The sequence below is a fragment of the Thermobia domestica genome, chromosome 17, assembly GCF_964235325.1.
Source record: "Thermobia domestica chromosome 17, izTheDome1.hap1.1, whole genome shotgun sequence".
NCBI lineage: Eukaryota > Metazoa > Arthropoda > Insecta > Zygentoma > Lepismatidae > Thermobia > Thermobia domestica.
In genome coordinates, this window is record NC_137470.1 from 164,940,484 (window position 1) to 164,966,025 (window position 25,542).

The following is a 25,542-nucleotide window of genomic DNA, read 5'->3' on the forward strand; positions in this document are numbered from 1 at the left end:
AGTAAAAATAATACAAGTTGTAAATTTAGTCCGGGTGATTATGTTCGTGTTAGTAAGTATAAACATGTATTGGAAAAAGGATATTTACCTAAATGGTCACAAGAAATATTTATTGTAGATAAATGTATTAAATCTAATCCTGTGACTTATAAATTAAAAGATTCGAATGGAGAAGAAATTAAAAAAATATGTTATGCATAAGAATTACAAAAAGTAATTATAAATTCAAAGAAAACTTATCTCATTGAAAAAGTATTAAATCGTAAAAATTGGTGGATGTATGTAAAATGGTTGGGATATCCGTCAAGTATGAATTCGTGGATTAGATTCGATTCTATTCAGTCTGCAAGATGAATTCAAACCTTACACATGACTTTTACGTTATTGTTCCTTCAAATGCCAGTAGTAAACTTTTTGATAATGCAACAGCTTCATTTCGCGTTAAATTAGCACAACCTATTGATTTAAGTGATGGCGAATGGGGTGTTGCATTAACACAAATTAATATTCCGTGGAGTTTTTTATAATGTTGGTGAAAATGAAGAAATAATAATTACTACTGTTATCGATGATAAAGTCGAACGTCATCATGTTCGTGTAACACCGGGATATTATTCCTCTATTGAATCTATTATTAATTCCTGAAAATGATCGTATGTTACATTATTTACAAAATAAAAATCAAATTATAATCAAACATTCTTTAAAATTAGAAGATCAATGTATGATTGGTATTATACCAGGATTACAACATATTTTTGATTTTATTAATGAAAATACACATGATATTAAAAATGTAGTATACACAAAAGTTAGAAATGTTGATTTAATATTAACACGGGGTAAATTTCCATGTAATTTAGATTATAATATCCCCAATACAATTAATGTATGTGTTGATATCGTGAAAAATCAACAAAATATTGGACCGTTAGTTCGTAAACTTAGTGCATATAATGTACGACACGGTAATGTAAAATCTTTTGTGTTTCATACATCACATTATGTAAAAGTTGAAAAGAAATATTTTGATACAATAGAAGTAAACTTAAAAGATGAACACGAGTTAAAATTACCATTCCGTTTCGGGACTTCAAACTTGACACTTTACTTTAAACGAAAATGATTTCTGAAAGTATTGATGATAGTTTTTACATTACAGTAGTTTCAAACGCTAGTACAAATGTATATCCTACAAATAATCCAACACATTTTATTAATCAATTAAAAAATAATATTCGTTTATCAGAATCCGATTGGTATGTAGGATTAAGTGAAGTACATATTCCATTAACATGTTATAATGTTACCGCGGGTGAAAACGTTATATGGTACAAATTTAAAAATGCAGAACCTATGAAAAGTAAAATTCTTGTTGGATATTATCCATCCATTCATCATTTACTAGAAGAATTAAACGCAATATCGAGTTTTATAAGATTTAGTTTTTCAAATGTTGTACATGTTGAATGTGATGAACATGTAGAATCAGTTACATTGTCGCCTACATTAGCTTTACAATTAGGTTTTTCTGAAAAATTAGATCTTGTAAAAGAATCTCACGGATTCAAACAACCATACATAGATATCGGATATCCACAACAAATTTTTATTTATACAGATATTATACAATATCAATTTTTAGGTGATACAAAAGCTCCATTATTGCGTATAGCAACAATTTCAGATATTAAATATGGAAAAGTTCAAACAATTACCTTTGAAGATATTCATTATATGCCTCATGCAAAATTTTGTTTAAACACAATTGAAATACTATTAAAAGATCATGCAGAGCGAAATTTGCCATTCCGATCTGGGACACTGACCGTAACACTTCATTTTAAACGCTCTCCTACATCTGTTAAATAATAATAATAATAATAATAATAATAATAATAATGAGATCTAGACGTGTTACTTTACATCGTGGACGTGGAATACCATATTTTTCAGGACCTGTATATCAAAGGGGACATGGTATAGGGAGTTTCTTTAAAGGGTTATTTCGTTTTGCTTTACCATTTCTTAAACAAGGTGCAAAAACTGTAGGACGTCAAGCATTACAAACCGGTATACAAGTTGCGGGTGATGTATTGGAAAATAGACCATTTAAAGAAGCGGTTCGTGCACGTGTAAAAGAAGCTGGTGATAGTTTAAAGACAAAAGCTATTAATAAAGGTGGACAGTTGCTAACTGGTAGTGGTAAGAGACGGTCACGCAAAAGGAAGGCTCCTGCAATTGTAAATTTTGGACCCCCAACAAAACTTAAACATACAAGCGATATCTTTTAATAATGTCGCTCCTAAATTCCGATAGTTCTGAATGCTGTACGAATGAATTTGATTTCTTTTCGATACCAATGACACAAACAGCTATTGAGGCAACTATAAATGCTGAATATCGACCTATTTCTACATTAACATCAGAAGGACCAATTGAATTTGTCATTCCTAGAGAAACAGGAGAATTTATTCATCCCACATATCTATATCTTTATGTACGTTCTAAAATTACAAAAGCTGATGGTACAAATTTAGTTAATGATGATGATGTTGCACCGGTAAATAATTTCTTACATTCATTATTTAGTCAGATTGATATTCCGTTATATGATTAATTAGTTCTTCATCAGGATCTTATCTTTATCGTGCATACATTGAAACTTTATTAAATTATTCTCATGATGCTTCTCAAACGCATTTAGCATGTGCCATGTGGCATAAAGATATTGCAAAACATTTTAATAAATTTGATAATAATAATGCTGGTTTTCAAAAGCGTGCCAGTAAAATAAAAAATAGTAAATATTTTGAAATGTACCGACGTCTTCATACTGATATTGTAAGTTTAGATCGTATGCTTCCAAATAAAGTAAGTTTACGTGTAAAATTACATCATAGTAAAGATAACTTTTGTTTAATGTCTCCTGAAAATACAAGTTATAAAGTTGCACTTGAAAAAGTTATTCTACATGTACGACGCATTGATGTCGCTGCAGATTTAGGTATGCAATTAAATACGCGAATGGTTTCAGAAACGGCGAAGATACCTCTCACAAGAGTAGAAACAAGATCTTATACTATTCCTGCACAAGTCAAGTCATATAACCTTGATAATCTCTTTCTGGGTAATGCTCCTAAAGGTGTGGTTATTGGTTTCATTTCCAACACAGCCTTCAATGGAAAATCACATCTTAATCCACATGAGTTCCGGAACTTTAACGTTAACAAACTGCAATTACAAGTTGGATCAAAATCATTCCCTCCCAACCCCCTTCTCCTGATTTTAATAATGATTTATACCTTCTAAGTTACTATACTCTGATATCAGGTACTGGTATATATTATCAAAATTATTCACATACTGTTACTCTTGAAGAATATCCTAATGGATATGCTCTGTATGCTTTTATTCTATCTCCAACTGGAACTTTAGATGATAACACTTGGGATGTAGTTTGTGATTCTCCTGTAAATTTAAAAGTATCATTTTCAGAAACTTTAACTCAACCGATTACATGTATTGTCTATGCTCAATTTGATTCGTTAGCACAAGTAGACAAAGATAGAAATATTTATACCGATAACACCTAATTTATTCAATTGAGTAGAATGAGGGTTGTTGTACACTTCTCCGCATTCCATAATAATGATGACGAATTTATTGTAAAGGAATTAGCAATTGTAAATCCTGACGTTCCGTTTTTACAAAATTCGATATTTAAACCACCATATCTATTAAATAAGTTGTCTGAGCCAATCATAAATACAAACAAATATCTAAGTGAAAATGTATATGGCATTACCTGGCTCGAAGGCGATGTAGAGTATACACTTCTTAGGGAGATACTTCAATCATATTGTTCAAATACTACCAGTATTTACACGTATGGATTAACTAGAAAGTGTTTTTTGAAGAAATTCTGCAAAGAAATGTTACAAATTTGGAAGAAATGAGATTGTCCAAAGTATACTGCATTAAGTTTTCACGTTCACAAGTGTGCACATAATAAACATGGTTTTGGACAATATAGGTGCAGTGTTCATGAAGCATTACTATATAGTGAATATGTAAAAGTGTATGATTATGTTTTACATGTGAAAAACAGTGATAATTACATACCTACTATAATTAAGAAAAAATAATAATCATGTATAGTGACGAATTGTTAAAAGTGTTAGTGATTGATAAAGTGACTGGTGCATGTGCTACCGGGATTTATCCTATTGACAAACTTCCTGTAATGGTAGAACCACCTGCAGCACTTGTAATTAATCTTGATACATCCGATTCAAGTGGTTCACACTTGGTCGCAGTGTACATTAATGAGAAAAAACATGGTTTATACTTTGACAGCCTTGCTTTCAGAAAAAAACTTTTTATCAAAAAATACTAAAATATATTTTACAAACAGTGAACAATATCAGCACGATGATTCTGTGTTATGTGGATATTTTGTTTTATATTTTTTGCATCATATTATTCGCACTCAATCATTTGAAAAATGTTTAAAATTGTTTAACAAAAATTTGAAAAAGAATGATGGTATTGTTTATAAACATGTAAACATTTTAAAAAGAAAACACAAATATTTTTTTATTTTTATTATTGTATATAATTTTTTTATCTATTTTTTACAATAAAAATTTTTCACAATATTCATGCATTTAATTTACAATTCCTCATTACAATCTTGATATTGCATTAGTTAATGCTGTTGATCTTTCATATTTCCACCAATAATTCAACTGTTGTCCGTTACGATATGCCCATCCTGATTACTTTACATTTCTGAAAAGAACAATTTTCATTAAATGTATTTCCACCCAAATCATTTAATGCGGGACAGTGTTTTGTTTCTAAATCAATAACATTATCTAATGCAAATATTCTCTTAATCCAAAGAGATTTCTCTAAACCTTTACAATAAAAGGTTGAATTCAATGCACATAATTGATATACAAGGTCGCGTATGAATGATATAGTATATCCAGTTTTACTATCCCAGTTCAAACCGTGTAAATTCAATGCCAGCCAATCAATTTGTTTTTGGCAACCTAATGACAATAAATTATATTCTATTGGTGATTTTACCAAACAATGGAAATTTACTGTATCATCACATGCGCTAAGACAAAACTCACGAATAATAAATTCGTTATCAGACATTTTAAATCCTTGAATATGAATAATATATTGATTTACGCAAGGTGAAATTTCATATGTGCGCTGAATGAAATATGGTATAATTTGTCCAACAAATTCTGTACTTTTAAAAGTTCACAAGTTTTACGCATAAAGCATATAAATGAGATTTCACTATGTTCTTGTTTATACAATTAAAAAAGTTCACCAAGAGTTTTAACAAGAGACAAATACTTTGCTGCAAATGATCCAATATCATGAAGAGTACTTGATTTGCAATCCATCGGATTATTCTCACGTAAGTATACTTTTATTGTTTTTAATACACAATTGACATTAATATTTTCAGCAATACATAACACACATAAAACACTCACACTATTCGGATACATTTGTCCTGTCTTTTCTTAATAAAATCTCTAGTAATTCCGGGTGATACTCTGTATCATTTAGTAATTCCAAATATGCTTCATAAAATTTTTCTCTTGTTAGTATTCCAATAATGTGGGTGTTGGCATACAGGTAAAACACTCATCTTCAACACTAGGGCTTGCTATAACACTCCAAGCACGGACTTCCAATGATTTTGGGGGTACATTCATACCGTCATGAGCATAAACATGATACGATCCTTCTCTACATCCATCACATATTAATGTGTCGTTAAATTCCCATTTTTCAATAGCTTTCTTTATACATTCTCGGTCCACATTTTGACTATTACAAGAACAGTCTAAACTCCAAAATCTTGATGATGATGGTGATGATGCTGGGGTTTCTGAAACTGTTAGCACTGCTGAATCTAATGCATCAATATCAAATTCTTCATCTGAAGATGATTCATATAATTCTGTTTCAGCATCAGATAATGATGCTTCAATATTAATATCGCAGTGATCCTTCTCATACGATTGCATTGTGTATCTTTATATATTTTTCTCTTAGGACTTGTATTTCAAGTACTTTTAGATTCATCACGTCTTCACCTCATGCATAATCAAACGTGGTTAGTCATCGATCACATGTTACTTAATCATACGGTTGTAGCCCCGATTACTTATCGCAATATCACATGATGTTTAGTCATACGTCGCTAACCCCAATTACTTATCATATGATGTTTAATCATCAGATTTATCTAATCGTACAAAGGTCAGTTCATCCGGGTTTCCGAAGGGCGCGAAAACCTCAGTTAGTCTTCAACCTACGAGCAAGAAAGATGTGCTGCAAACATGTTCTCCGTTTTCTTAATATGTTCGGAATATAATTTGAACAACGAGTGTTATTCTAAATAACACGAGAGAACTTAAGCTGAGTATGATTAGCATACGATCTAAGTAATATTCCTACGGAAGCAAAAGAATTAAAATCAATGCAATAAAAATGAATATCCCTTCCATATCCTTGTCCAATTCCTCTTAAAAGTTTACTGGGGTCCCTGGGGACCATTTTCAGCTTTTACCAAGAAGCTTTTTAACAAGGTGTATGGCTTGCCATACGAAAGAATAAAAGTTACTAACCATTACATAAGCTGAGGGATCATCACTAAAAAGAAGTAAGGGAACCATTTTTACCCAGCATTCCATGCTGCAGGGGCCATTTCCTGGGTCATTGGTTGGGGCCATGCGGTAGGAAGCATCCACGGCCTGCGTGCGTGGGCATATCAAAGGTCATTGGTTGAGGCTATTTTTACCCAGCATTCAATGCGTTACGGAGCATTTCCAGGGGCCATATTTGAACAAGGAGTATTATTTTAAATAATACAATCCAATACGTAAACAGGGACCATCGTAAACATTGCAGGGGCCATTTCCAGGGATTCATTGGTTGGGGGCCATGCGGTAGGGAGCACCCACTGTGACCTTGAGGTCATTCACCCTTTCTCCTTTCCCAACATTATTTCATCATCTATCATGGTCAAAAACATCATGTTCTCTTTATCATTATCTTAATTAGACACCTAATCACATCAAAAATAAATAGCGGCTTCCTTTGTATATGAGACTAAATCAATACTACTAAATATTACACTTGTAAACATAAAATTCAGATGTGATGCGCCAAGAGTAAACCAGAGCCAGAAACAGAAACAATGAGTTAATTGTCATCAGTGTTATGTGGCTTTCGTGAAATTTTAGGGAACAGTTTTACAATGCTGGCACAATACAAAAATTTCGAGTGTAATGCATGAGATGGGTTTCCGGCGCGGTATAAGTTTACTTTATGGGCTATGTGGGCTTTTTTTTGTGGGTAGTGAGCTGAGCGGATGCACTCAGTACCTATACTAGAAATTGTTCTTTCTTCTTTATTTTAGCTTTCCGCGCCTGTGACAACTACCCCCATTTACACATTTGGACAAGTCATTTGATTTTCAGTACTACAATCTGGTGGATCCAAGGATTTACAGACCATTTTTCAGCTGACACGAACTTCCCATGTTCGTATCTCGCTGGTGAATTTTCGGAGTTACTAATTTTAATAGCGTATGGAATTCTGAATAATCCATTCTGTAGATTTTTTTTTTGTAGAAACGAGGATCTTCTGTAAGTAGTTCATTATTCACCATTGAAAATATGGTGCTTTCCTGTGCATTGTTGCGGCGAAGAATTCACTCCCTGGTCCATCAGCTCCTCTTTACTCTCTCTCTCTCTCTCGTTTTCTGGGAGGAGGAGAGGGCGGATTTTGTGTCAGCAACAGAGCAGATATCGCTGTTATGGCTATTTCATCCCCTTCGGATAAACTCATGTTGTGAAATAGAAAAACAATAATATTTACGATTCCGACAGTTGATTGCCCTGTGCGTAACACGTTTTTCGTCTGTTTAATACAGCGACTACTAGAGGCTTTGCTGGTAAAATCTACCTAGTTTTAAGGGTCGTATGAGACCCCTACATCACCTAAGGATAAAAAAATTGCATAGAAGTTTCAGTTAAGCAACACTGTTAAGTTGTAACCTGGGTTGAGGCCTTAGTTCAGGTCCGTGTGAGACGGGCTTTATGTTTACTGCTGCACTCTAATATGCACATTTTGCGTTTTAGTGACACAAACTGTTATAAATTGTGACCCTGGGGTATTATTTCGAACAGTCTTTGGAAATTTGAGGACCTCAACATCCTCAAGACACCAAAAATAATACACATAATGCAAACGATTGCAAACTAAAAAGCAAAATTTAAGTTTCGTTGATACAAACCCCCACAGGAAAATCGGCTGTGTCTGGGTCTTATTCCGAACAAGTCTTCGGAAAATTTGCGGATAATAATATATCGCACAACTTGCAAAAATGAATTGTAACTACCATGCCTATTATTACAAACAAAAACGATTATTTTGCGTTGACGAAAACCATTACGGAATAGGACTCTATAATTGTTCCAGCATGGAAATCAGCCCTAGTCCCCGAGCCTCAATTTATATCACTTTGCGTCAACCCACCTCAAAATTTGCATTGAACTTTGTGATAATTGGCATACTGGTTACTACACATGGGGACCTTATTACGTATCAGTATTCGCAACGAGTAAATCCTTCAAATCTTGCAAAACGGCGTAGCGTTGACGCAGACCGTTACGGAATGACACTCGAGGCCTCATAGTATTATGCTTTTTATTGTATTGCGGTGTGATCCGCGAATTTTACAAAGAGCAGTACGTAATGGAGAATGTTTCAATAGTGTGTAGGACCAGTGAATGTACTGTTTCTCTATATAAAACATTCAATGCATTAAGAGCTCTTGTCCCGTTTAGGAATTACGATAATTACGTATGCTTGCACGAGAAGATTTGGTTCATAAACACATGAAGTGGAATGCAAACAGTGGGAGTGGGAGTTTGAACCTCGTAACTCTTTGGAGTTCAGAAAACTTTTGGAACACAATGCAACCGAAATTGTGTTAACAATTGTTCACAAATATGCGAAAAACTGTGGTGGATATATGATTCGAGAACGTTACATTTTTGTCAGTGATATTGTATCACAAAATCAGTTTGTAATATTGGATATCGCAAATATTGCGTTGTGTTAAAACAAACTGATACGATATATGCTCCTTTCAAAGGGACAGGGGAATAGCGCAAAGGATTAGAAAGCCGAAATGTCAAACGCAAGAATTTTATAGTCACTGTGATTTACAGTCCAGTATATTCACAAAAGTAGTTTCCTTAGTGAATACAATGTGTATCTTGCTACTTTCACGTACGATTACATTGTAATAACGTTTCTAATTGTAGTAACAATTCTAATTATTTGATTCTTAATTAACGGAATCTTTCTTACACAAACAAGCTTTGTGCTGTAATGAAGGAAAGTATTTTTCTCATAAGTTCTACAATCTTGGCAATTATATTGTTAATCTGCACTTAAATATATTAATATGTTTAGCGTTGAAGACACACAATATTATTACTTGTATTTTATCCACAGTAATAATACATTTAATAGTGAAGTTTTATATGTAAATATGTATTAATATTAAGAATAACATTAATGGTAGTGAACGAAACTATAAATTTTATTACAAATATTACTTTTAAGTGAGAAGTTTCACACTCGTTTATTTGTGAGTAGCAAGATGGTGGCTCTCTAAACCGTAAACAAGCCGCCAGTAAGTGACGTAATGCACATTATTTGAGTTGGAGATATACTGTGCTTGGCTCAAATTTTTCGCAGGCTAGCTGTTCAGTGTTGTATCCATCTTCAAACCATTAATTATTTGGAGAAAACTTATCTGCAACTAGTTTGTTACCAACGAAACACCTAAAATATGTGGCTATACCGTAAAAAACGTAAAGCTATAAATCCAAAGCAGAATTACAAAGTAGTAATCTTGGGAAACCCGTTAGTTGGTAACACATCTATTATAATGCAGGTAGTATATGGAAAATTTCAGGAGTCCTATGAGCCAATACCTGACTGTCATCAGAAAGATGTTCAGGTTAATGGTGTGAAGCAAGCAGCTTACATTCTGGATGCAACAAATGATAAGGTCACTGACAACCGTGACCTGTTCATTAAACATGCTGATGGTTTCTTATGTGTGTTCTCCCTGGTAGACAGGGCTTCTTTTGAAGCAATCGACGGATTCCTAAATCACATTTGGCACTTGAAGGGCGGAGAAACCCCTGTTATTCTGGTAGGTAACAAGAAAGACCTTGCAGAACGGAAAATAAAATACTTAGAGGGCATGGAGAAGGCTGCCGCGTGGAAAATTCCATATATTGAAACATCAGCCAAAACGAAGGAATTTGTTGATAATGCATTTCTATCCCTGATAGAGGAAATTGCTTACCGTAGACTAGCAGATGAGCGTGAAGAATCAGATGAAGACATTCAAGCCGTTGAGTCCGATTCCACTTCAGGAACTTCAGATGAAAGCGCACCTGTTGAACGTGTCGAACTTGATTCTAAAAACGAGGAGACTTGGGGATGTTGTAGCATTCTGTGAAACAGCTAACTTAATTTTCAGTCTGGGATGTTCATATATAAGACGACCACGAGTATAGACAGAGATTGGCGAGTATGTTATTTAAAATTGTTCCATTAGATAATGTGATCAAGACATACATTAGTGTATTTTGTTCTGTTGAACCCCTTGGGTAAATTTGTGATTCAGTTTGATGAAGTGAAAACAAAAAACTAAGGCTGGTGAATAAAACTGAACTTAACCTAATTACTAAATATTGTGTAGTGACTACCTTTTTTTTTCCTCTCCATATTGCATTTGTACCTGTGAAAGCAAATATGTCGTCATATCAACCAAAATACTATTCTGGTAAATAGGTTTTTTGAATGTGATTTCAAAATTTCAGTTGAAGTTAGAATAACACTTAAAATATTAGTTGAAAGCCATTATTTCCTTGAAGGTAAATGAGAAATTTCCATTTATGTGTCATATTCCTTGTACTCGTGTTTTATTCCTGTTGTTTCAATTCTTACGAACATTTGGGGAAGAATATCAGATAATTTGGACTGTGCTTGATATGTATTGAACTAAGCTAAACAAGCACATACCCAAGACAATTTTGCATCGTAAAATGTACAAGTAGCCTTGTATCAAATTAGTTTTATTTGTGTCAAAGTTATTTAAAGACTCAAAGTACGTCACGTTTTCACATGTATTAGAATATTGGTTATTATTTCTGATAAAAAATAGAGTATTCCTAGAAGATGAACGTAAGTGAAATCTGTTCCTGTATCAGAATTCTAGTATACTTAAATATCATCAAGGAAAAATGGTCCATGTATGTCACGATAAAATTTCAAGTGTTCTATCGTTCTTTATGTATTATGATTTTTAAAAAAAAAAAAATAAAGAAAATTTAGTTGTAGTATTCAATATCGCTCGATTTCCTTAAGTGCAGGGGAAATAAAATTTGTTGTAAATCAAGATACCGTTGTAGCAAATAACTAATTGCATTAAAAGAGCAGAGCCTTGACTTCTACTTATGTAATCAATTCACTAACAACAAACAGTTTAATAATTTTGAAGAAGAAAGAACAATACTCACAATATACAGGGTTAGCATAAATGAATCATTCGTTTTGAAAAGGCTATATTTTCAAAAGTATTACACATGCACACATGAAAGATGCATGAAAAGAACCACAAACTAACGAAGTTTATACACCATCAATATGTGGCACTTTGGTGACAGCACACATCTCCAGACGATACTCAACGGTCCTTTTCTTGCTTTCCCTCCATTTTCGACAAGTACTAACCTCGTACTGCCACACCCGATCGGAAAGGTAGTGCAGCCACACAACACAAACTTGGTGGGTTTGTGATTCTTTTCATGTGTGTACGTTTAATACTTTTGGCAATATAGCCTTTTCAAAACGAATGAATCATTTACGCTCACCCTGTACTATTCTATTAGGCCTTGTTTCAATATTGTCAAATTAAATACAACAACACACTTAGAAAGGCTATAAAAAAACACAGTTTCCAACACAGTAATTGTCTTGTCTCCTCCTGGAAGTCTGATGAAGACACAGTCAGCGTGTTGAAAATATTACGTGACTGTTTTTTTTTTTTTTTAATATATCATATACAGTCTTGCTGCAGCCTTGCTCAGTGTGTTGTTGTACTTAGTTTAACTACTAAACTAATTGCTGCTTTTAGTGATTTGGGTGCCTGACAATCGAGATTTCCACCATTTATTTTTAATTTAAAAGAAGAGCGTACGGAAGGAATAAATAAATATTTCTTTCTTTTATATATGAAATATCAGCGAAGTAAATGGATTTTGACAAGTTCTTTAGGCTTCGCCCACTGAAAACAACCCCGCGCTATGTTTCTGCGGAAATGATGTACGTGGTCCCCAAGAATCTACCGAAAATCTAAGGAGTTTATCTGGATATAAGGAAAACAGAGTGTTTGAATTTTGAAAATTTGATATTAATTTGCTTTCTACCACCTACGTTAAAGCAAAGTCACTATTGCCGTGTATATATATATATATATATATATATATATATATATATATATATATATATATATATATCACCCATGATTGCATAAGTGAGTTTTGATAGAGTTGATACTATATTCCCCTAATATGAGCTTTAAATTATGTTACCGTACTAGGTAATGAGCGTCCTGATTGTATGCAATATTTAATTATTACCAGGGTTGGCAAAAACCATGGTTTTTATTGAAAAAACAAAAAACCCGTTTTTTTTTTTTTTTTTTTGTTTAAACCAGGTTTAGTTGGTTTAAATAATTTGCTCTATGTATTTATATTACATATGGACAGAAATGTTTGTTTCGCCTTGGTGTTATTACAACAGAGTTATGTTAGAAGGAGTCAAATAAGCTTAAAGAGGAACCCAAACCGCTTCTCGGCTTACATCCGAGAGAAATGTTCTCTATTTGCACTCGAAACCGGGACTAATTGGCCACAAATGCGATGAGTCTGCCGACTCACTCACGGAGGACTCCTGATAAAAATACGTTATACTGATCTCTACATACTTGTTAATATAATTGTCAAGAGTGATTTCAGAAGGACAAAAACATATACAGTTACACAAGTAAAAACATTATACAGAATTATATATAAATCGGGACACTCCCGCCTTAGCCATTGGGAAAATTCTGTTATTACTTTAAATGCAAAGCAATAACGGGAAAATCTCGTTATTGCTTTCTATGTAAAATTTTAAGATCAAGGTATCATAATCACTACATTAAAACTGAGGTATTAAATTACAAATTTAGTATCTAGATATCATTCAATTAAATTAAAACAAAGTTCAATCCAAACTATTGTTGGAAGCTACGTAGGCAGTACATAAATTTTACCAACTTCTATCAATATATTTAAGCAGCTTTGGCTTCTTTATAAAACAACAGACATTCAGAGATACGATTTCGTTTTGTTTCGTATGTTTAGGCTTAATATCCTTATGTAATACCGAGGTAAGAAGACTTTCGCTTAATTTGACATCCGAACCACCACTTGGTTTATTTGAAAGAAGGGTTGTGGTTCGACCGAGAATTGAACATGGGACGCCTTGATTGAAAGATTTAGCATTTAGATTTCTGGGCTTTTGGCATCTAAGACCATTTAGCCCTTTACATTTTGAGGGATGACGTCGCTCGGTAAGCACACAATCCGGGGAAAGGGAAGAAAGGAAGCGGCCTGGGACCTATAAGTTAGGTACCATTCCAGCATTTGCCTGTTGTGAATGAGAAAAACCTCATTAACGGTGTCTGCCCTGAAAAAGCGTTTTTACACTGTTTCGACCGAGTGCCCCCACCGGGAATCTTACCCAGGACCGCTCGCACCGAACGCGAGAACTTGATTAAAAGATGAAAAGGAGATAAAACTAATGCATATTGGTTTGATATGTGGAAACGTCACCATGTAAATTCAGACGATTTAAAGCATTTTTCGTTCCTTTTTTGGTTTAAACCAGTTGCTTAAAATAAAAAAATAAATAATAAAAAAAAAAAAGCTGGTTTAAACCAGCCAACCCTGATTATTACAAGTACAAACTGAGAAATGCTCAATTAAATTTATTACGAGAGATCTGTTAAATTAGCTTTAATCTACCACAGCTAAATTTATATTGACAAAGATACAATTATTACCAGGGATGTAATGGGGCGTATACGGGAGTATACGGCGTATACCCATCTAAAACTTTTATAGTCCAGCGTATACTACCTTAAATTTACGAAAGAATGAGCGTATATTAGGTGCGTATACGGCAAGTAGTCTGGCGTATACGCTATACTTTTGAAAGTGATCAAGCGTATACCTACAAAAATTTCCAGCATTACACCACTGATTATTACTGGTATATACCGTATTTTGCGGACTATAAGACCCACTTTTTTCTTCAAAAAATTGCCTCCAAAATTCAGGTCTTATACTCGAAATTAATATAAAAATGTTCAGTATTTGATTTAAAATTCCTGCCAGTCTTAAAAATGGCCATATATTCGGCGCCGCGCGAAACCTTTCTCTGGTAACACTGGATTCAACTGGCAGCAGCAGTGCACCGATGCAACGAACATGAGTTGCGGAAATTCACAAGCTTGCTAATACTGTAACTTTGCTAAGCTTAACATTACCAATAATAAAAATGTTTAAAATGTTAAGATATTCTTTTAAAAATTGCTTAAAAATTAAGGTGTGTCTTATCGTCCGTAAAATACGGTATATCAGTTAACACTATGCATACAGTGTACAAGACAAATGTCTTATTTCACTTTTACACCACGGACATGTTTTCAGTTTGAAATACATATAAATTCTCGTGAAATCAATATAGCTAATTCGTGAATCAAACAAAAACATATGTCCATAAGTACGGTACCTATTACTGCATTCGTGATACGAAAACTTGAAACGAAATAAAATCTTCCAGTCAGTCCCAGGGTTATGCCGCGGAAGCCAAAAAAAGACACTGATGAGAATTAATGAAATGGTGGGATGAAGAAAGTGGAAGAAAACGAGAGAACCCACGCAGTCTCTGTTCACCACAAAGCTCACCTGGCACAAGCTGGGATAAAACCAAGGGCCCCACGGACCAGACACGAATATTTTACCACTGAGACATCCCGGTTCGCTACAGACTTCAAATAAATAAAATAGAAAAATTTTGTGCTCTTCCATCGGGAATCGACCCCAGGACCAAGTGCATCGAAGACACACGTGCTAGCCACTAGATCAGCGAAAAGGACTTACGTACCTCGTCATCTTTTAGTTCAGTTCATTCCCTCTCATTATTGCTTCTTGCTGTAGGTAAGGAACCCATTACACCAGCTTTGGAACTCTTCGTACTTTCTGCTTTTATTTAAGCTACGCAGTAATCGGTATTGCGATGGATCCGTTTTCAGAAATCCTTCTTTTCTAACTGTATAGTTATCCGTCGTCTGCAAAATCGTATTATGCAGTTTCGCACACTACCTATGCTGGGCAAAGGCAGACGTCCAATGCAGGAACACCTATGACGTGGATAAATAAAATTGCGTTTTTTCGACAGAATCCGTTACTCGTATTTCCTTGATATCTCAAATAATGAAGAGTGTTTGAAGAAATATTTAACGAAGATTTGATATCAATGTTCTACAATTATTTTTGAATTTAAATATTAAATCCGTATTATAGTGGAAATCCTCATTGTGACAGACTGCTCACCCAGATTGACGGCCTGTAAGACCAGATATGGAAGCAGTCCATTTAGTAATATTTTTTAATACAACCTGGCAGATTTCCTTTTGATGTTTTTTAAATTACTCACTGAAATCCAAAGAAGTGCCGGAGACTTAGCAAAGACCTTAGGGAATAAAAAATAAATTAATTAAACTGTTTCAAATATAAGACTTTCGTTTCAGTAGATTTGTGTATTGTCAAATGGGCTTCTAGTCTAGCTTTCCTAGACGCGAAAAGTAAGTATTTATGTGCATGAAAGACATGTTATCGAAAGGAAGTTTAAAAACATGTATCTTTTCTTCTTGATTACCCCCTTCATTTTCCACCAACAAAGGTAGCTATCCTTGGAGTTGATTTCTGCATTCTCTGGTGTTCGTGTCCCCAGAACGGAAAGACTTTATTTTATTTTATTTTATTTAACGAAAACTTACGAAGTTCTCCCACAAATGAGTAAAAATCTTTATGAACGTTCACAAGTCATTTAACCACCAGGCAGAAACACAGCCTGTAGAAGACTGTGTTATTTCGTTGTTAGTTATTCACTACGAATTCTCCGTAAGTTAAAGAATTCTGAACACTGTTAGATATCTTGTCCCATAAAATAAAAACTGAAGGTCTCCCCATTCCCTCTCGGTACAGGCCATGGAGGCTCAAGAGCTGTATGTAGAGAGGCTCCAAACTTTGACTTTCGCACTCCACGCTCCTGCACCCTTTACTTCTCCAGGTTGTCTCCATTTTAAAGAGGCTCATTGAGTGGGCGATCATCTGTAAAAAATGAGTAATGCTTTTACTTTATATTTTTCCAAAGGTATACCTGCGTAATCGTAATTTAAGACACTAAAATAGTTTCAACACCACCACCTAGTGATCTGATTGTGGTAGATATTTTTCTAGAGAAAGCAATGTAACGAAGATCGTATAGTATTTTTTTTTTTCTTTAAACCAGTAACCAGAATTCTACAGGTTATGAAGGTATCGGTTCCAAAGTTCATATCCGTAGCTTAACAGACATTGAGATGGAGGTACAAATGAAGTCTAAATTACGGTTTTATCTGTCATTGCATAATTTGCCAATAAATGAAAATATCCAGCAATACCATTTTGATTTCCGTTCTTGTAGTAGATTATACAGCCGCGAATAAAGAGATCATAATACAAATTACTGATATTTAATACATTCCTCAACTTTCCACTATTTTATGACCGCACGCCATAGGTTTTACTATATCGTACTGCAACAATGCTGTCTCTAACCAAAGACCACGTGTATACTCGCCCCGTAGCTGGCACTACTGAGTTCCCCATATAGTGTTGTGTTTTTGCGTCCTATCACACCACGACAGTCACGTTTCTCACCCGTATCTTGTACCGTGCTGACACTCATCATAAATTTACTGTATTTGCTAATGGAATGACAATAATTAGCAAATAACTGTTTGACGGGCGTTGTTCCTGCTTCAGACTTGCACCCTTAAATATTCTGACAAGTAATACTATCTTGATCAAAAGTTCCCGGAATCACCACCGTGTAGCGCTCTCAGTCACCTAATTTGACCTTTTCCTTTCCTGTTGGTTGCCACAACTGTTAGCGATATTCTCTCCCAATTTGAACATCCTAGTTTGGTATTTGTGTAAGTGACACAATGTTGAGTAAATCTGTTTGGGTGCATGTTTCGATTTTTGAAATGGGGTTAATTTTGCAACAAGTGTGTACTAAATTTTGCGTTAAAAATGGATTCAATGGTACAAAGATCTTGTTGGAAAAGTTCGGCAATGATGCTCTAAAAGAAACAGTAGTTTACCAGTGGCGAGCACCCAATGAGCCAAGACCGAATAAAACCACGTCGTTTTCAGTCGAAAAGGTTGATGCTCACGGTTTTCATGGATTACAACGGTGTTTTACATTATGAATTTCTGCCAGAAAGTCAGACAGTCAACAAGGACTATCATTTGGGCGTAATGAAGCGTTTGCGTCCAGCAATCCACCTAAAAAGAAAAGATCTCTGGAAAAATAACTCGCGAATTTTGCACCATGACAACGGATCGTCGATTATCCCCGATTTTCTCACCAAAAACATAGCGAATACCATTTCGTAGCCACCGGATTCAGCTCCGTGTGACATTTTCCCGAATACCCAACTCAAGAAACCATTATGAGGAACACGTTTTAGCAGTCGAGAGGAGCAAACTCGAAGACGGCTCTGACGGACATACCGAAAATCGACTACGACAAATGTTTTGAGAACTGGATCAAGCGCCGGCATAAGTGCGTTACAGTCGATGGGAATTACTTCGAAGGGGACAACATCAATTTTCAGGAATACACTTGTATTTTTAATTTTGTGAGTGAATTCCGAGAACATTTTGATCAAGGTAGTGTAAGCGGAAGTACTTTCAGCACCATCTCATGAGTAACATATTACAGCTAAATTTGTCCAAAATATTAAAAAAAAAAAAAAAAGTCTTTTAAATGTTGATACAAGGGTTTGAAACAATTTATTTGCAAAAACACAAAATTTATACTTTGTACTTAAAATTTACACTCTTGCCATTGTATTTTTCCATTATCACATGAAAAAAAAAAAATACATCGACAAAAGTATTTTACTGAAAAGTTGATGCTGCCAGTACTAACTGTGTTAAAAAAGTAATGATTCGATTTTGTTCCACAGAACTATGATTTACAATAAGTATAAACTGAAACTTCATTTCAATCACAGGTTTGAGGCCGTGAAGTAACATTTTACGTGAAAGCACAAGCCAAACAAGTACTGTACAGTTTATAAAATTATAGAAATCTTTACAATTACAAGATATACACATTATTTCTGTACAATTACAAAATTTCTACTTTAAACATATTGTTAAAAAAAAATGTGAATAAATTAGCTTTCTCTACCGTTCTAGGTTCACAACACACTAAAATGACAGTTCATCTTTTAATTTAGCAAAGAGAAATCACGTGATGCTCTTTAGATTATTTGAAGAAGTATTTCCCGAAAAGAAGTATTTCCCGAAGTAAAGAAGTATTTCCCGAAGTAACAACGTGGAGTAAGTGCACTCTTATGCCCAAAATATTGTTTTTATACCTGCGAGTTCAAATTTAAGCAACCCAAAATCCAAATCACAAGATTGTTAGTGGATAAGTGATTAAACAGCTTAAATTAACAAATCCATAACTTAGGTTGTATGCCTGAAGCTTGGAGCTGGAAAATGTAATACCACACTTTAAACGGAATCAAAATATCCATCAGAACGTAGGACAGCTAAGCATAGCATGTTGTAAAGAAATATATTTTATTGTGGAATCTATTACAGGTAAGCATACTTGGTATGAATCCGACTTTTTATGAAGAAAAAAAAAACATACCAACAACACCCAACTTTTTTTTTTTTTTTAACCTTTATTTCGAACCAAATTTATGACATATATGAATATTGCTGAAACTAAATGATGTTCACTCGGTTCTAACTCACTATACTTTAAGCAAGTTTCCCTCCAATTAAGCCAATGCGAAGAAACTTTCCCGAAACTTAAAAAGAATTATGGATAGTAACGGACCAAGCCAGAAGCCAGGAAATACTGGAAAATCAAGTTAGCACTATTACTGAAAAATGAACACCTGAGCTCATACCTTTTCTTTAATAATTCAAATAACGTGCTTTCTTAAGTTCAGTTTGCGAATTGGTTCATTACTGCACAAAAGCGTCAATAAGTATCTCAAAGGCAGTATCAATTCTGTCTAATGTGATTCAAAAATTTGGTCTCGTGACCTTTTGCACAGTTTTGCTTCTTCCTATAAAGACTCAGTGTATAAAATCAATATCAGTATCAACGTAGAATCACGTTTAAAAAAAATAATAATCATGTGTATGTGAAATCGTTTGGACATAAATATTTAGAAAAATGTATCTCTAAATACTGTTTTAAACTGTAAGTGATTTAATACACAAACAGTGACAAAGTGCACAACTAGACTGGATTTCGAATCCAGGATCTTCGGCGAACCATGCCGATGCCTTAACTACTACGTTACCCAGTCTGATTTCAGAACAGCCATACACTCCCCCACTCTTCGGTGCTCTTCCACTCAGTCCAGTTGTAATCTTTTTCACTCTTTACTATTGAATTCGCAACTACAGCGGATTTGGTGCGTAAAAATAAGTTTAAATAGATCGTTCCCTCCTTTCATTAATATAATTGATTTAGTTTTTTTTTTTCTTTCTTTCAATGATTGTAGATATTATACTGTTAAGAGATATTTCGCTGGTAGCGGCAGCTCAGTATACACACTGACGTGAGACTTCACTTTGTCCATGTTAGCAGCTTTTCGCTCGCGCAGCAACTATGTTCGTATTCAATCAAAATACAGACTTCGTAAGTGTTATCTAGGACTGTCAGTAGCTAAGAAACATATCGCAGGAAAATTATAAAACAATGCAACCTATTTTACATGAACGTGCATAAGTTTAAACATTTCCTTAAGAAAAATTCAATCTCACGCAATAACAAGACTTTCATATCATTTTTGTAAGTAAACCTTGCAGTCTTCAGAAAAAAAATTGCAGCAGTATATGTCACCTATATATGCTCTTGTGTCAATAAAACAACTGGTCTAATTTAAGTATGGTTTGTGGCAACTTACACAAAAGTAACTTATTTGCCCCATATTGCATACTTTTCATAAACAGTGTTAAATACTTTCCACCAAATAACACTGTATAGCAAATTTCAGTGAATTCGAGAAAAACAGAAAACTATAATATGCATGCTTATACAGCATTGCTCTACTAGTGTCTTGTCAACGTAGAAAAAAGTCTTTCATTACACGTCAGTCATGTTCTATACAGCATCATTCCACTGATAGCTCAGTACATTCCAAAATGTGCCTACAGGGATATTTAGTGGAATGCTTTGATCGTCCCATCCGCTTAAAAGTTACTAATAGAAAAATACGTATGGAGCAGACGTACACTTTGCTTGTGACTGTAAAACTCGGGTTAGCGGTTGTGCACATTTCGCCTGGAACAAATTTAATCAAATTGCAAAAGTCAGGAAAGGAAAGCCTATTTTCTTTACAAACGTTTTCTTTTAATTTTATCATTTATTGTTTTTCTTTTAAATCAATTTACAATACCTGTAATTATGGCAAAAGCAAAGTCTACAGACAAAAGACTTATTTCTTGTGAATAAAAGTTTAATTTAAGGTATGCTGCTTGTAGTAATATAAATATAATACAATGTTTTTTTTTTTTTTTTTTTTTTTTTCTTTCTTAACTGCGTTTGCACTAAAGTTCACAGACTGATTGTTTCGTCCATAGATTTTGACTACTTGTCTTATTTACGTTGGACACAAAACAAAATTTGCTACAGAGCAAGGACTGATGTTACATAAAACAGAATTGTACAAATTAAAGCGTGACAATAAATTGCGTGCACGCTGAATGCAGATTAAATTAAACTTTCACACCGTGAATAAGATATACCACCGCACACTCCCGAAATGTGCTATAATGTTATACACAGCTGAAACATGAACATTCACAGGTATCAAAGGGTGTCCGTTCCGTGATACCTGCAAAGAAAACGGTAAAGTTAAACCATGAATTAAAATTATTTCAATGCTCAAGAACTAGCAGCAGAAATGAAGTCCTATAATCCATTTGTGCAGACATTGGACATTGTTACTCACATTGGTATCAATAAAAAGAGAACTGAGCACTACTCGTTTCGGCTGACCTCGGAGAAGCCCCGCCCTTTTGAAGTAACCACACCTCTATTCTCGAGCCGAGTAACTACTCCGCGTTTGATATCAATAAAAATCAAAGACTCCTCTGTGATGCTAGTAACTTTTCCAAATTTGTGGAGCAAGCTAAATAGGTTACTCCGTGCGAAATATGGCAGAGTATATGATTGTTTTGCTACGTAGAAAAAGTTGTAAACTACATAGAAATGCTGCAAATGGAGATTACAAAAGAATAATATACATTTCCAGGTGCTATCGGAGCACTTGACTATACACACGTGGCAATAAAGAAACCTAGTAATTTGGAGACGAATACGCTAATAGGAAGAGCTCCTTCGTGGCTAAGCGGTTAGCGTACATGCCTTTGGCATGAGACCCGCGTTCGATTCCCGGTGGGAGCTCATGTGGTTCGGATTCCACGTTAATCAGTGGATCCCGTCTCATATAACCTCGCTACTGAAAAGGACGTTAAACTCAAAATCAGCTCAATCTCAACGTTGATAGGAAGGGTGTATACATGAGAATGTATTTTGTTTATGTCAAGGCAAAAGGGGACACGTATGGTGTAGAAAACGCAATCAGATGGACGTGCTTTATTTCGTGACTGGCTGGACTTTTTTTTTTTTTTTTTTTTTTTTTGAAAAAGAAACAAAGGGGCCAAGTGTTTGATTTTATTCTTAAAGCTAAACAATCTACAAAGACCTTGGACAACACATGATATGCGCTTGTCGTGTTACTCTTGATATTGCTGGATTCGAATCAACATCCATCAGCTCCAACAGGTTCGTTCCCATGGTTTCGGTGTTACTTTCTTGTTTCCAGTTTTTTTTTTTTATTTATTTATTTATTTATTTATTTTATTCTCGCTCGAATATTAAATATTCTCTTTTGGATTTGTGTCTCAGTCGTAGATGTATTTGGTATTTCGTTGCATTTCACTGTAATTGCTTCAAAGCTTCGGCTTTCCTTCGTTTACTTTCTGGTAACTATGACTTTGAAAGTACCACTGGAAACTCTTTTATAACATCCACAAATGCACTTTGATTAAAGCTGTCGTTGCTACTTGCCCGTTCCATGGCGTTTAGGATTCTACGTCATAGGTTAAAAGCAACGGAATGACCGAGCGACGGATGGGAGAAATGAGTAATCACTTCTTTTATTGATACGACTGACTGCCACGCGCAGAGGAAACGTGAGTGAACGTTCATAAATCTGGAGCAGTCTACACCTCAGTAGTGGTTTGTTTTACTGATACGAAATTGAGAGAGGAGATTACTCCAGCTGTAGTTAATCCGATTCTCGAGCAGGACTTCTCAGGAGTAGTTACTTATTTTTATTGATATCACCCATTAAAGCCACACTTTACCTTTCAAACAGAAACAGCTATAGTTCATGGTTAAAACAATGACTCAATCGAGATAATAAAATCTGAACTTGCAATATAAAAAGACAGAAACATGTTAAAAAGAAACTGTAATTTTGTTACAAACTAACTTCATTGGGGCATTTCCAATATAGCAACGCACAACTACCCTCGCTTCCCCCACAGTTTTCATTACTACACACAGAATGAAAGAAATGCATGATTGGACCAGTACTTGAGTCCGGGATCTTCGATATACCTTGTCATTGTGTTAAGCACTACGCTATCCAGTCTGCTCCCTGAACAGTCGTGCATTCCCTCACACCCTAAGTCGGTGTTTTTTCACTTAGACTCAGATCACACTGACTTCAAGAATGAGGGAACATATAGCTGTTCAGGAAGCGAACGGAATAGCATAGTGGTTAACACATCCTCACGATCCATCGTTCACGGCGTTCAAATCTCGGTCCAGTCGTGTATTTTTGTTCGCTCTCTGTGCATTTTTGAATTCACACCTAACAGAGGAGTTGGTGTGTTAAAAATCGGTTGTTTCCTTCATTTATCAATATAATTGTTCACTGCTATTTAAATGTAACATCTAAACAACAGACTGGTATACTGAAAAAGAACTAACGCTAATGGCACTGGTAAAAATTGTCTAAGCTTGGATACATTTCTAATTGCGCTTTTTATGCTGAGTTGAAACCGTTGAACCCAATGGGACTACTTTTGAGCAAACTTGTCCATTGCATCACCAGAAAAAATAACCCCAATGTTGATCTATTTGAACTACCGCTTTCAAACATGTCCATGGCAACTTCAAAGTGATATCTTTGAACTATCCCTTAGAAGAATAGTAGAAGTGCCCACGCTTGGATACATTTCTGACTGCGCTTTTTACACTAATTTGGTAATGTTGAATCTAATGGAACTACGTATTTCTTGACATATCCGTCCATGAGGTCAGGATAAAAATGTCAAATTTGGGATATAAATATCCCAAATTTGAGGTAATTTTTCTCGTGACCCCATGAACAGATATGTTTGAAAATAGCTTCGTTGGATTCAGCATCCACAAATTAGTATATAAAGTGCAATTAGGAATTTATTCAAGTGTAAGCACATTTTACTGTGGCATTAGCGTTAGTTTCTTAGAAACAGTGTGTACGAGCTGTTATTATTATTATTATTATTATTATTATTATTATTATTATTATTATTATTATTATTATTATTATTATTATTATTATTCCTTCTGGAAAAGACTCAAATCTTACATGCAGATTAAAAGCAGTGACCATTGAGCAATAATATAGGTGTATTGACCATGGTTTGTGGACAATATTTCTCACAGTTTCTCTGCAACAGGTTGCACAAGCTAGGTATTACCTCTCTCAGACTGACCATGCTTTCACATTTTCTGCGGTCGTCAACAGTACGAAAGTTTCAGAAAGACATTTGAACGATTCAATACCGCAGAAACCCAGAAGTAGTATCAATTGCCTGAATTTTCTCATAGTTCACAAACAATAATATGCACAACTTACTACATACGCATATTCTCTTCCGTTCAAGTTCCTATTCCTAGTGCAACAACAGTATAACCCACGCAGTCACTGGCTTTCGAGTTGCTATAAAAAGAATCTGGATCCAAAAGCAGTGAATGATAGCCATAAATTCTCACATCTTGTAACATCACACTAAATACTTCCATTTGTAACCGATGTAATTCCGTTGATTTACACTAAACTCCAGGTAGACTAGGTCTTGTTGCCATTTTAATTGCAGCTGATTTATTTGTGCAAACAAACCAACCTACTTCTGTGTATATAGCGGATTGCTACTTTCTTCTCTTACTACAAACTCAGTTCGCTTGCCTGTAAAATGGTTACTACATGGAAAGAAGCAAACTGAACACGTGCTCAGAGAAAGAACTCATAGTAAGACAAGTAGACAGCTAGATTCATATTATTCGTGTGTAATCTAGTAGGATCACAAGTATGGCCTATTGCAACGCAGTCAACTATGAGTATTGAAAGGGGAAATACTGGGTCGATAGCATTGAACAAAATTTCAAACAATAATAATAGCCTATTCGATGGCACAAAAAACAAAAATCCAGACAAGAAGTATAATGTCGTAAAACAGAAGCCAAGATAATAATAATAATAAAGCTTACGCGGAGCGAATACATTAAAGAAACCAAAGTCAGCAACTGCTCATCACGTTACAAAATTCTATCGGCAGTTGGGAATATTTTTCTGTTATTACATAGCAGTTAAAAACATTAATTGAGTTAAGTTTATTATGAGTTTAACGTCCCTTTCAGCAGCGAGGCTATATAAGACGGGACCTACTGGTTAACGTGGAATCCGAAACATGAGCTCCCATCAGGAATCGAACCCAGGTCTCCCACGCCGAAAGCGCGTACGCTAACAGCATAACCATGAAGGAGCTCTTAAAAACATTAAGTAACCAGAGTATTTTTTTTAAAAAAATGCAGGATTCAGCAAACTAAATGTGTGTGTGCAACAAATTGAAGTGCAGGAACTGAATTTACAAACCTCAGTTGTAAATCTGTTCCATACATAAAATTTAGTTTCATGATAATGATGAT

The 25,542-nt window shown here is 34.7% G+C and overlaps 2 protein-coding genes across 10 annotated transcripts in view; one reads left to right on the forward strand and one right to left on the reverse strand.

The window, feature by feature from the left end:
- Positions 1-25,542, reverse strand: part of LOC145674466 (clavesin-2-like) — a 396,132-nt gene that overhangs the window by 188,974 nt on the left and 181,616 nt on the right. The window lies entirely within an intron of this gene.
- On the forward strand, positions 9,911-10,591 carry LOC145674231 (ras-related protein Rap-2c-like). The gene has a single exon (XM_081744066.1). It carries the CDS (start codon positions 9,911-9,913, stop codon positions 10,589-10,591), a length of 681 nt encoding a protein of 226 aa, XP_081600192.1.